Source organism: Catharus ustulatus, chromosome 15, assembly GCF_009819885.2.
Source record: "Catharus ustulatus isolate bCatUst1 chromosome 15, bCatUst1.pri.v2, whole genome shotgun sequence".
NCBI classification, from domain to species: Eukaryota; Metazoa; Chordata; class Aves; order Passeriformes; family Turdidae; genus Catharus; species Catharus ustulatus.
This window is the reverse complement of record NC_046235.1, coordinates 11,055,358-11,067,878: the sequence shown is the minus strand read 5'-3', so window position 1 is coordinate 11,067,878 and position 12,521 is coordinate 11,055,358. Positions and strand designations below refer to the sequence as shown.

Here is a 12,521-nt window from a genome sequence, read left to right as displayed (position 1 = left end):
AAATTATCTCAGTAAGTTAATGGCCACCTGTTCAGGACCAAATGCTCAATTGTGTTGATATTACCTGTGAGAAATAGAAAATAAGAGCACTTAGTTTGCTTTCAGCATTTAATAAAGTAAAAATGTGGTAGTTCTCTTAAAACACAGATGTTTTATTTTTGTAATCTGCATGACCAAAATGGAATTCCCAAACCCAAACTTTTCAGACTACAGTGTCAGTGAACTCAGTGTGTTGTGATGTACATACAGTTTTTAATAGTAATGGGTGTTCATGCCTACTCTAAAGTATAATTTGTTCTTGTGAGTTTTATTTGGCTAATAAAACTAGCCTAACTTAGTTTTATAATACTGATTACTACTGCATTAAAAAGAAACATGCTGAACACCTGTAAATATAGTGCAATGATACTTGCACAAGTTTGTGAAAGTACCTCCCATGTGTTTGTTTTTAACATCAGGTGCTGAAAAGGTGATTTAGAACAGTGGTAACAGCTCAGACAGCTTTGATGGCAGTAAATCTGTGGGTCACTGATAGTGTGAGACACTTGAGAGGTAAAAGCTGTGTCTTGTCCTACAGGCTTCTGTAGTGTAGCTTGGGTGGACAATCCTTACCCTCCAGAACTGGGCAAGCTTTTGGGTTTGTGTTGAATGTTGCAGCAGCTGCAGTCCAGGCTGCAGTATTGGCTCTGGCAGTCGCATCCTGCTCCCAGGAGCTCAGCCCTGTGGGGAGGTGGGGTGTGTACAGCTGGGTGCTGACAGGAGGGCTGCCTGAACTCTACCAGAGACTTTACACTTTTGGACTTAGACCTGTGAAGCACAAATACTTAAAACGGCTAAAAATGTAAAGTTCTCAAATGCTTTATGGTGTGTCCTCCTCCCCCCAACCTGCAACTGTGATCCCTGTAAAGCAAATTTTGCTTTCATTTAGCGTTGGAAGGTCTAACTGGATGGTGTAGGTCAGAAAACTGGTTTCTTACCCTGTCAGCTGATACTGCTGTCCCAACGTGGCATTGCCACTGCTCCTGAAAAGGGTCTGAGCTGGAGTGATGCTAAGCACCTCAACCTCCTGTTCAAGTGTGAAAAGAGAGCAGCTTCCTTTCTCTGCATACCTCAGAATGTTTATTCTAAAACGAAAAAGTTTCTCTTAAGTAATTATATTGTTAATTAATCCCTAAGAAATAGCCTGAAGGACACCCCTCTGATGTGCACACTGTGAACAAAACATGGTGTGTTTTGTGAGAACAGGGTTTGCTCCTATAGTGTGTGAGAGGGTTGGGTTTCTGATAGAAGGCAATTTATCCTTTAGATTCTGATTGTTTGACCTGTTGTAGCTACTATGGATTAGTGTTTATCATGTAATCAACAGTTTATACCACATTTATGTCATTTGCATTGTTACAGACCTTTTACTTTCTGAACTATTTGGAAGAAGGCATTTTCAGTGGTTTTTCAAACTGTATGGATAATATCTTGGATTAATATTAGGTGGTTAAAAGTATAACACCTGATTTTCAATCTTTCACACTAGCCAAAGGCATAGTTTACAAAACAATGGGTTATTTAACATGCTTTGCATAACTGGTTCTGTGATCTGGTATATGTGTCCCTTAAAGATAAGTTTTCTGCCTGTTATTTTTGTATTTCTTAATAAAACAGTTGTATCCCTGCTTCACTTGAAAATGTATTTCACAATGCAAGCACACCACAAGGACTTGAGCTAGCCTGAACAAGCACTGTTTGCTTTTGTGGATGGGCATTTCTTTGGTCTCCTGTTGAAGCATTACTGCTCTGTTATTTCTGGTATGTGCATTTATATGCACACACAGACATTACCTCTACTTCCACTTACCTTTAATGGGTATTTACTTGTGCTGTAATGTAAGCACTACTATCGATGAGTATCAGATGTGTATTTCTCATTACAAGATGAAAGTCTTCCTGCTATGTATATTTTCCTGGTAATTTTGTATTATTTACCTGTATCCTAGGACTTGTAAAGGGGCTGATGGAGTTGGGTGTTTTTCTTGTTGCTGTTCACTTTGACAAATACTAGTATTTTTACCTTCTCTGCTCACAGAACTCTCATCCAATTTCTATTATATATAAATGGGTGGAAATAGTCACTTTTGAACTGATACCTCTTGTTCATATGGCTCTCACAGTGTTTTAATCCTATTAACTCTGTATTCCCCTTAGAAACAAAGATCTCTCTGGGAAAATGGGTAGTGGGAATCCTGAAAGAACAACAGCTGTACAGCTGTAGTTCACTGCACAAGAGAGACTTTATTCAGATTTTTCTGTTTCCTGTAGTTCTACCTGCTGAATGGACTGAACAGTTAAAAAGGTGGTACAGTTCAGGTCTGGTCAGCTTAAAAACCAAAATTCACATACTGTTCTGTCTGTGGTTCAGCCTTTGCCAGTAGGAGTCCTAACCTAAAACTGCAACAGCATTTTTCAAAGTACATTCTGAATGTGGTTAATCTTGGTATAACTTTTTTTGTTAAAAGTCTTATAGGCAAAGCTGCAATGTTGCCCCGTTGCTGTTACAGTAAACGTCAGGCTTAGAGCAGTGGCTATTCTCAGAATGTCAGCCATCCAAGGAGCCAAAGCTCCTTAACTTGGAAAACTAGATGTCAAGCCCAGGCTGACTAATAATGCCATCTGTCTGAGGCATCTGGATATTAACCCTCTTAGCATGATGGTTACGGTTTCATTCCCAAATGCTTTAGCAGATGGAAAATACACAGATTTGAAAGAATAGCTCTTCTTTTTTTTTTTTTTTTTTTTTTTTTTTAAAGGGCTATGTTGAGCTGTGTACAATTTTGGTGCATATTATATTCATCAAACTACTATAAATATCTCTTTTCATGAGTAATGCAGTGAGGAATCTATGCCAATTTAGAAGGGAATTACATTTCTGGCTGGAAATGTGTCAAGATGCGCATTTGCTCACCATCATCAAAGTACCAATCACTGATTAACATTGTGGAAAAATTCCTTAGAAGCAAAATGAGCTGACGAATCTGAAAGTACTCAATTTGTTCAAACGCTACTTTGTACCATGGAATTGCCAACTGGTTTGCTTCACAGAAGCCCTGTTCTCCTGGGAATGCTCTTTGAATTAAAAAATGTGCAAAGCCACACATCCGACAACATACTGTTAGTCTGTAATCTAGTCAATATAAAAGATGAATACCATCTCAGTCTCTTCTGTCATTTCTGTAATTTTTGTTGCTTTCTGTGGCTTTACAATGGACTTTCTCTCTTGTGTAAGGAAATTCACTTCCACAGAGCCCTGGGGGGAAGGAAGCATGAGTGTAGTCACCGCAGGCATTGACTGGGAAGAAGAAAGTTCAGGAATACTGAACCTGTTTGCAGCACAGACTTGGATTAAAGCAGTGCTAGGTAAAATGCACAAGTAGTTTGGGACTAGAAGTTTATTTGCTTTTTACTTTTTCTCTGTGGATCAATAATCTCATTTTCTTTACTGCACCCTAGCCCAGCTGCAGTGGGAAGTTTCCCTCTCCCAGCCACACACCCCAGTGAACAAATTGCAGCATGGGCAGGGCATGGCCCTGGGGGCTTACCTTGTTATTGTATACAAGCACAGCACTATCAGCTGAGTTTTGAAATACTTTACTCTAATTTCATCCTCCATATTCCCTCCCTCTTCAGAAGGGATGTCCTCTGGTTTTGGGTTCACTGGCTCTTCCTGGCCTGGCTCACAGCATTGTGAAAGACTCCTGATGCTAAATTCCCATTTCTTTCCTTGTGCTTATTTAGTACCTCTTCAAGTTTTAATTATATTTTAAGTTTACTGGTAACAAATTTGGCCAAAGTCCTTCACTGTGAGATTTCATTTGGACTTGTTTGGTTTCTTTCCACCACTGCTGTAATAATGTTCTGTTTATTGGAAAGGGCTCCTTCGAGTCCTGATTGCAAGTTCAGGACTTCTCCCCCACGATCACTATTGGACTGCAGGATGTTTGGGGTTGTCATTGCTAATGCCTCTTGCATAGGGTGGTTAGCAACTCTGTTCTGTAAGAGTAGTCCCAGCTTTCTACCACTACTTTCATGCCTCCTGAAAAAGAGAAATCCCAGGAGCACAAGGAGCTCTAGCCCTTGCAGTGCCTTTTCCCTCTAGGCCCATCTGTCCATTACTTTCAGCAGTCTTAAATGCAGGGGTTTTTTTTTAATGACATAATTTAGATGCTATGGGAATTTTCTTTGACTCACCCAGCACCAGCTCTGTGCTCAGAAAAAGAAATCTCAACTTCCTCTGTGTCATATCAATTTTACTTTTAAATCTTTCAGGCGTGATCTTGGCGATGAATCAGCATCACGTGTGTTTTGGAAATGTTACAATGGCTTTGTATGTAGGTGGTGGCAATGGGGAGTTCTTGTTTTTGGTGTACTGGGGAGTCAGATGAGAGGGAGTTGAGAAACATCATCTTTGAAAGGAAGAGCTGGGCTTGTTTTATTGCTGGAGCTGCTCTGTGCCAAAAGTGTTGCAAGTTTTTAGAGCATGGTTTTTTCTTTCACAGGGTGCACTTCTGTGAATGAGAGGATGCGAAAGCTGAGCCCTGAAAAGCACACCACAAAAGTTGAGTAAGTGAACAGAAACCTGAGCCAAGCCCCTGACATACAGTTCCCACTCTGAATAAACTATGGAATATTGAACAGGAAAAGAAGTTTACCCAGAAAATACCAGGCAAGATAATGAAGGTCAATCTGCTACCTGTGAGGAGGATATGCTGCCTGAGACAGGTTTTTCTGTTCTGGTAAAATAATGTGCCTGCAGAAACAATCCTGTCTAAATTTTTGTGTATGGCATCTGTGGGATTCACTCATTTGTGTTGATATTGCAGCACATTATGTTACAGTATGAGGGTGGATTGTATTTCTTGGCTTTTGCAAAGAGCAAGAAATGAAATGTTTTTAAAAATTCCAAGAAGAGAGCAAGACAATGAGTGGACAGGGAATAGCATTAACAAGAGACTTGGGTTATGGTGTGGAGATCCTGGATGGGAATAGCTTTGTTTATGCTGTTCTCTCTAAGTTACAGTATACAAATATTAATTAAGCCATACATCTCTATGAAGCATATGGATAATTTCCCCTTACTACAGGAGGAAATAAGGAAGCATTAAGGGTTGTATTTTAAAGATGAAGAATCACATTAAAATTGTATCTTATTAGAAAAAATTTAGTTTAAAAAAACGTTTTGGTCCATTGCCTAAACTTTTTTTTAAAGTTCAGTCTTTTTCTGAGCCTATAGCAAGAGCTGTGCAGAATCTAAGGAGGCAGAGAGACTTGGTAGCATTTAGAATATTAGAATACTGGCCTTTACCTTTGTTCCAGTACCCAAAAGAGTTATTTGTATAGCTTTCTTCCTGATTTTTTTTTTCATTTTGAGCACTAAATTCTAAACAATAAAATCTATCTGAAAATCTTCCTGCAAATTTCTGATAAATGTATAATATAACTGCAGGGCAGAAAATATGTGCCTGTGACATAGGTGACTGCGGGTGACATCCATGGCTTGTGCTCCAGGAAAGAGCCAGGAGAGCAGCAGGAAGAACATTTTCTTTTCAGCTGTGAGGGGTGAGCAGGGCAATGGCTGATGCCCCAGGAAACACAGCTGGGTGTGAAGATTGTCAGGGGTCGTTGCCCTAAAGGTGGTGATGTTATTATGAAATTGTTGGAATAAACCCACTATTTATAAGAATTGTGATTTATGCAAAGGACCGAAGGAAGACTTCTGAAGCTGACTGTGCTGGCCTGCACCAGCAGGAGCACGGGAGTGGGATGTGTGCCAGCAGAGGGCAACAGCCCCGAGATGCTGGTGACTGCTGCAGCATCTCCACGAAAACACATCCCGGGGGAATGCTGGGCTGGGTGCTCCAGCCCCTGCTCTACGAATCACATGCTTTGGAAAACAGTGCTCCGGTGGGAGCCCCCTACTGCTTCAGCTGCCAGAACATCCCTGATCCCAGCTCTGGAAAGGCCCTTACCTGGGAGGGCTCCCAGAACATCCTTTTGAGCCTTGTGAGAGCTTGGATTCCTGTGAGCTGCTGTAGTAGGTACAGTTTAGCTGCTGATTTGGTTTTGTACCTGAATTCCAGCAGTGGCTGGGCAGCAGATCAGCCTTGGGACTTCTCTGCTGAGGCAGATCTCCAGGTCCCTGGGGAGCCAGTACCTGAGTACCACCTCCAAGTGCCTGCAATTAGCCTTGGAGCTACCAAGGCAGCTATTCCAGCATATATTGCTTTTCTTATATTAATATCCTTAGTGAACATTTTCCAAGAAAACATATGGTCTAAATTAGTATCTACTTAATTAGATAATAAGTTTATTTGGAAGGGACTTCTGGAGATGATCTGGTTCAAAAAACCCTCAAAGCAGGACCAGCTTCAGGATGAGATCAGTTTGGGCACTAAAATGTATATAATTAATATATTAATATAAAAATAAACATGTTTATATATATAAACATATATATTTATCTAAATATCTATATCTTAAAAAAAAAACCAGAATGAAAAATAATTTAGGCCATGAGGATGCAGCTTTAGAAGCTTCTGTGAATTCAGTGTTTTATTTACACCTTTCCTAGCTCTTCAATGCTGAAACCATAGATTTTTAAAGAAAATTGATTAATAATTTCATGGAAGGGATTATGCAACTAAGCAGGAGAGCTGTAAAAGATAGGAAATTGCTAATGATATGGATCTCTGGAGCCTGAACATTGGTAGATACCTGGAAACAGGTATGTACATGGCAGTGAAGTATTCCTGAATTGTTGTTTGCACTGTATTCAGGCTGGATGATCCAGTGATTCAGGACTCTTGTAGTTTGCCTTGCAGAGCTAGGGAGGATTTTTCCCAATTTGATGCTATTTGCTTTCTGCTGGGTTTTTGGGAGGCAAAGTGACCTTTCAGGCTTCTGCAGAGGCTGTGGAGATTGACAAGGTGTTGTCTGTATTGGGGCTCTTCACACAATTAAATTCTCGTAAGCTCTTGGTGTCCTTTCCTTATAACCTCAGCATTAAACCAGCTGCTGGATTCTGGGCCAGGAGCGAGTTTTGGATCAGACTAGTAGGGATTGTTTTTATTCCCTTCCCTCATGCCACTTTTATTGAAGAAATTCCTTGCTGCTATGGAGACACTGGCAATGCTTTTCTCTCCTGTCTCCCTGTGGCTCGTTGGAATTGGGGAGTTTGGTCTTTCTCTGTGGATCTGAGGATTGTCACAGGAATCTGGAGAGGTTTTGGTGGGCTGAGGGATGGTGGGACTGGTTGGAACCTTTCTCCTCTGAGAATTATAGTTATATGGTTGTCAGTGGTTGAAGGTAGATTAGATGTAGGAGTAATTTTTGATTACTTGAGACTAGGAATTTTTGAAAGAGGCTGGAAAAATTCCACCCATCAGGTGTCACTAATTCCTTTTAGCTGAATGCTTTTTCAAGATACCAGTCTTTGCACTTGAAAACAAACAAGAAGTTTTTGCCTTGGGGTTGTTACCAAGTCACAAGTATTTTGCAAGGCTGCTGTAAAGGTAATCTCTGATTACTGGAACATGCTTTTGTCCCACTCCAGCAAGGACTGTTCACTGGTTTGCTCTTGTCTTTCACTGTACCCTTCAGGGTTTGTAGAATCCAGTGGTACACAAGCCTGTGGGGCAAAGTATACAAGAAGGTATTGCTGGTTTGGTTCAGTTTAGGTGCTTAGCTCCCAGGTTGACTGGAGTGAGATGAAAATTTTTAAGGTGAAAGTCTAGTATTTTGTTATTGAAAAACTTTGTGTTAATGAAAATAAACAGGCACTTTGTAGTGGTTTCAGGACTTGCTCTTGTATCTGGACTTTTTATGATTACTGAGGGATTTACTCAGTGGAAACAAGTTCTAGCCCTCATTTCCAAAGTAAATTCTACTATTTTTATACAGTTCCTTTCTCTGGTTTGAACTTGTGTCTTGCAGTTTTGCATGTCGTACATCAACAGAGTAAGACTGGACATGGGGAAAGTACTTGAGGATGTGGGTTTTGAACTGATAGTTTAACAGGATTCTCTAGGGAAAATGAAGGAATTTTTCCTGAACTTTGTGTGAGGTTTGACTTCATGGCTTTATCTGTATTTCTTCTGTTTATGGCTAGATTGACAAACAGTATTTAAATAGCAGGACTCTCAATCCCCATGTGTCTTTGATAAAGTCCTTTAAGTTTCAGGTGTGTCAAGTTTTCTTACATGGAGAATTAGGGTGATGAGTAGTTAAGATTCTCAACAAGCTTTTGAAACCCTCCTGTGAAAGATACAATAGCATCTGTTCAATCATCATTGCTGACAGGTTTTAAAAAGATGTATGAGACTTGGGTGAGGACATGGCTTGAGGAGAAACATACGAGAGCGAGGTAATTTTATTTACAAAAGAAATGAAATGGCATCTTCCAAGAGAAATCTCTTGATACTTCTACTTATCTCTCCCTTTTGCACAAGAACATTTTGTGAATGGATGAGTAATGAAGAAGGCAAATGTTTCTTGTCTTTAACACAATTAACCTCTAAGGCCTCACTGGTGCAGAATACAACTGAAAAATTCTTTTAATAAAATCAAAGGGAAAAAAGATTTATGTAGAACTCTGTACATTTGTGTCAATTGGAATAAAAATGACAAATGTAATTTAGCTTTAGGCTAAATAGCACCTGCAGTTGAGAAGAATCCATATTACCTATGCAGGGTGTATTTGGTTTGATAGATTGCATAAAGGACAGAAAGATTTTGATAAATTGGGGAACTGAAGGAAGATCCTCCTTTCTGGCGGGCAGAATTAAGAGGCCTGGGACCCTCTCCTGTGCTGCCCTGTGCGCGGGCTTGACCTCGGCACTGGGGATGTTCAGCCACCAAAACTTCTGTCCAGTCCGTAGATTGCAGGGATTGCAGCAGTTTCGGGCCACACGGAGGACAACTCCCGGGCAGCGGCAGCGCGGTTCGGCGGGCGGAGGGAAGGATGCCGGGGCCGGGAGCTGCCCGTGCCCAGCCCGTGTCCTGTCCGTGCCCCGTCCCGGCGCTGCCCGTGCCCTGTCCCGGCGCTGCCCGTGCCCCGTCCGGGAGCTGCCCGTGCCCTGTCCCGCTCTCCGGCCCGGGCTGCCCCTGCCCTGTCGCTGCCCGTGCCCCGTCCCGCTCTCCGGCCCGGGCTGCCCCTGCCCTGTCGCTGCCCGTGCCCCGTCCCGCTCTCCGGCCCGGGCTGCCCCTGCCCTGTCGCTGCCCGTGCCCTGTCCCGCTCTCTGGCCCGGGCTGCCCCTGCCCTGTCGCTGCCCGTGCCCTGTCCCGCTCTCCGGCCCGGGCTGCCCCTGCCCTGTCGCTGCCCGTGCCCTGTCCCGCTCTCCGGCCGGGCTGCCCCTGCCTCGCTCGGCTGCGGCAGCGGGGCCGCGCCGGCGGCGCCAGGCGGGCCCGGGGTGCGGAGGGCGCTCTCGGGGCGGTGCGGGGCGGTGCTGCCGTTGCCCGGAGACGCTCGCAAGCCCCGCCGGGGAGGGGAGGGAGGGAAGGAGGGGAGCGGAGGGGGCTGCGCGGCGGCGGCAGTCGGTGCGGCGGGGCGCGCCCGGCACGCAGCGCTCCGCTCCCGCAGGAAGCGGCCCGGGGCGGGGGCGGCCTCTTGCAGCCATGCCGGGCCCGGGGCGCTGAGCCGGCCCCGCCGCCGCCCCGCACAATGGAGGAGGAGAGGTGGGTACCGCCGGCAGCCTTTGTGGCGCCCGGAGCGCTGCGGGATGGGGATGCCCTTCCCCGGGGTGCGAGCGGCGCGGGGCTGTGCAGGAATGCGGAGCGGGGAGCCCCGGGGCTGGTCCCGGCGGGAATGCCTCTGCCATGGGCGCCTGCCGTGCCGCTGCTGCATGTTGCAATGTCATGATGACAGGCGCTTGGCCCCGCGTGCCCGCAGCCAGGCACGGAGGGCTTTCCGTGGGATGTGCCTCGGGTGTCATTAGGGACGTGAGGGCGGCGGGTCGGGGCTGGTCGCTAAAATGGAGGTGCAGGACAGGGCGCTGGATGCCGGGCGAGGAGGAAGGGTGCCGGGCAGAGGGGGGGCGGCTGCCCCGCCGCCACGCTGTGCTGGGCTTGTGTGTGCCCTGCTTGTGTGTGCCCTGCTTGTGTGTGCCCTGCCTGATGCCCTGCCTGCGCCTGGAACCTCAGACCGCCGGCTTGGGCATTCCGCTCCAGACGGGCTCGCTGGTATCCGCTGCTGTTTGAGTCACGGGTGAACCCGTGCGGCCCGTGGGGCTGTGGGCGGTGCGCTGCCCGTGTGTGTGTGGGGCAGCGCAGGGCATCCCGCGTCCCCTCGCTCGCTAGCCCGGCCCTATGGGCTTTATTTCCTGCCAGGCAGCTATTTTGCTCCAAAACCTGCGTGAAGAAGTGTTTACCGTGTCTACCTAATGTCCACTGAACCCAAAAAAGATGTTGTTGCTGCGCAGGGACCTCGTGGATGCCAGAGAGATGTTCAGTGTTTTGGCTCAGCCCTTATTAGTCCCCTCTGTCAGGTGCCTTTTGCACACCAGAAGCTACTTGTGCTTCTTCAAACTAAGTATTAAACTGCTCTGGGTTTTTTACAATATTTTTTTAAGAATAGGATATGCTGAGTGCTTCCTTTTGTGCTGGTGACCTTGCAGGGGTGGGCGAACAGAGAGGGGCTTGACCTGCTGGTAGGACTGAATGTCAGGGCTTGACAGGAGTTCTGTTTAAATATGATACATTAGAAAATTCAGCTGGAGACAACCCCCAAATTCTGGAAATTTTCCTTCTGTTGAGGGAAAACATTCACAGCAGCCTGTAGGAGTTGTTTTCCAAGCTCCAAAGGGCAGCTTTCTACCCTTCTGTGACTCAAGGGTTGCATTTGTTTGTGTATTTAATGTGCAAAACCTTTCATCCTGCCACATTTCTCATTGTAGGGCTTCTGCTTCCCATAATGGTGTGAAAAGTCACCTCTGAATATTAATCCAAATATGAATTAATTTCAAGTGCCTTGAAATCTTAGTTTGTCATGCTAGATGCCAGCTCATGGAATGGGATTTCATTTTTTTTTTTCTTTATTTGTATAAACGTGCCTGTGTTGGAAGAAGTGGAACAGAGCTGTTTTGATACCCCAGGCTGGGATCATCCTTGGCACAGTTGCTTGTTGCTTTTTTTTTTATTGCTACCAGCAATGGTCTCATTTTGACTGGAGGCATTTTTCTGGGGATACTGTAGTGAAAAATCCACTGGGAAAATACCTGGATTGTTTTACCTTATGCTGTTTTTTCCAGACCATCTGTTTTTAGGGCATGAATGACTATCCCCATCATCGTGTTCTCTGCCTCTGGAAGGGAGGAATGATTACCCAAATTGCTGCTTTTGTTTCTAGTTTTTGGGAAGAGGAAGGCGGTCCTGAACTGGCTGTGGGCAGTAATGATGTGGGGTTTGACTCTTGGCAAGAAAAGCTGGGAAATATTCACCTGCATTCCGGTTCAAAAGGGCATGGTGTGTGGAGCTGTGCTGGGGCTGCTTTGGCTGCTCAGAGCAAGTCCTGAGAGGAGGTTCTTCAAAAATGACCTTGGTGGGTGAGCACCACAGGCTCAGTCTGTGCTTGTTATTGTGCTTTTGCCCTGCATTTCAACTCTGATCTGCGTTGGGTACATTGGTCCTCAAATTTTGCACTTGGTGACTTTCATTATGGAAGAGTTCACCCTGGTTTTCAATATCATTACATTTTCCATTTTCATAGTCAGTGAGGGCCTGTGTTGTTGGTGCTCGCTTCACCTCTGACTTTGGTCCCAAGCCTGCCCAGACTCAAATATCCTGTTAACTTGCACACCCAGGACATTCAGTGGTATCATGTGCCCATGTCATTGCACATGAGCAGAAGCAGCTGGGGGCAAGGGAGCTTTTGCCTGAAACGTTCACATGTGCCAATAAAATACTTCAGAATCCTGCTTTTCTTTTACTGTGCTGATAGTAAAATGATGGGGCTTCTGTTTTATGGAGAAATTGTATAAGGCTTACAGTTAGGCATGATCCTCTGGTTCTGAATTGCAAGATGTTTTTGAGTTTGAGTTTTTGTTTTTGTTTTTTGAGTTTGACTAGAAAAAAACCCTCTGGAATGTTAATATTTTTTTGTTAAAATTTTAAAACACCTGTGGTTTTATATTTGAGTGAAGGTAGTCTGTGGTATCTGTTTGAGAAATCCAATATTTGCCTTTGAAAGCAAATGGTATTGTCATATTTTGAGTTATTTTATGTTGTTTCTATTATTGTCAGCAAAGACTTTTCTTCTCACTAGTTCCCAAAGTCTTTTTTCCCCCTGAGGTCTCCTTTGATATGAATACCCTTTTATGGATCTACTGTATGCCAGTTGTGTGTTTTCCTAAGCTAATGTCTCCATGTTGATGTAGGCACTGAAAAAAAAATCAACAAAACAGGAAAATAATATTGCTATTAAAAGAAAAATAATCCTTTCTGTTGTGCTGCCTCCCATATGTTTTAATGCTTTTCTCTGAAAT

General features: G+C 44.5%; 1 protein-coding gene across 1 annotated transcript in view; it reads left to right on the top strand.

Moving 5' to 3' along the window:
- The first annotated feature begins 9,644 nt into the window (after nucleotides 1-9,644).
- Nucleotides 9,645-12,521, top strand: part of KLHL3 (kelch like family member 3) — a 48,205-nt gene continuing 45,328 nt past the window's right edge. The window contains exon 1 of the mRNA XM_033072829.1: nucleotides 9,645-9,717. Coding sequence (XP_032928720.1) covers nucleotides 9,704-9,717 — 14 coding nt within the window. The 5' untranslated portion in view covers nucleotides 9,645-9,703. The remainder of the gene's footprint in view (nucleotides 9,718-12,521) is intronic.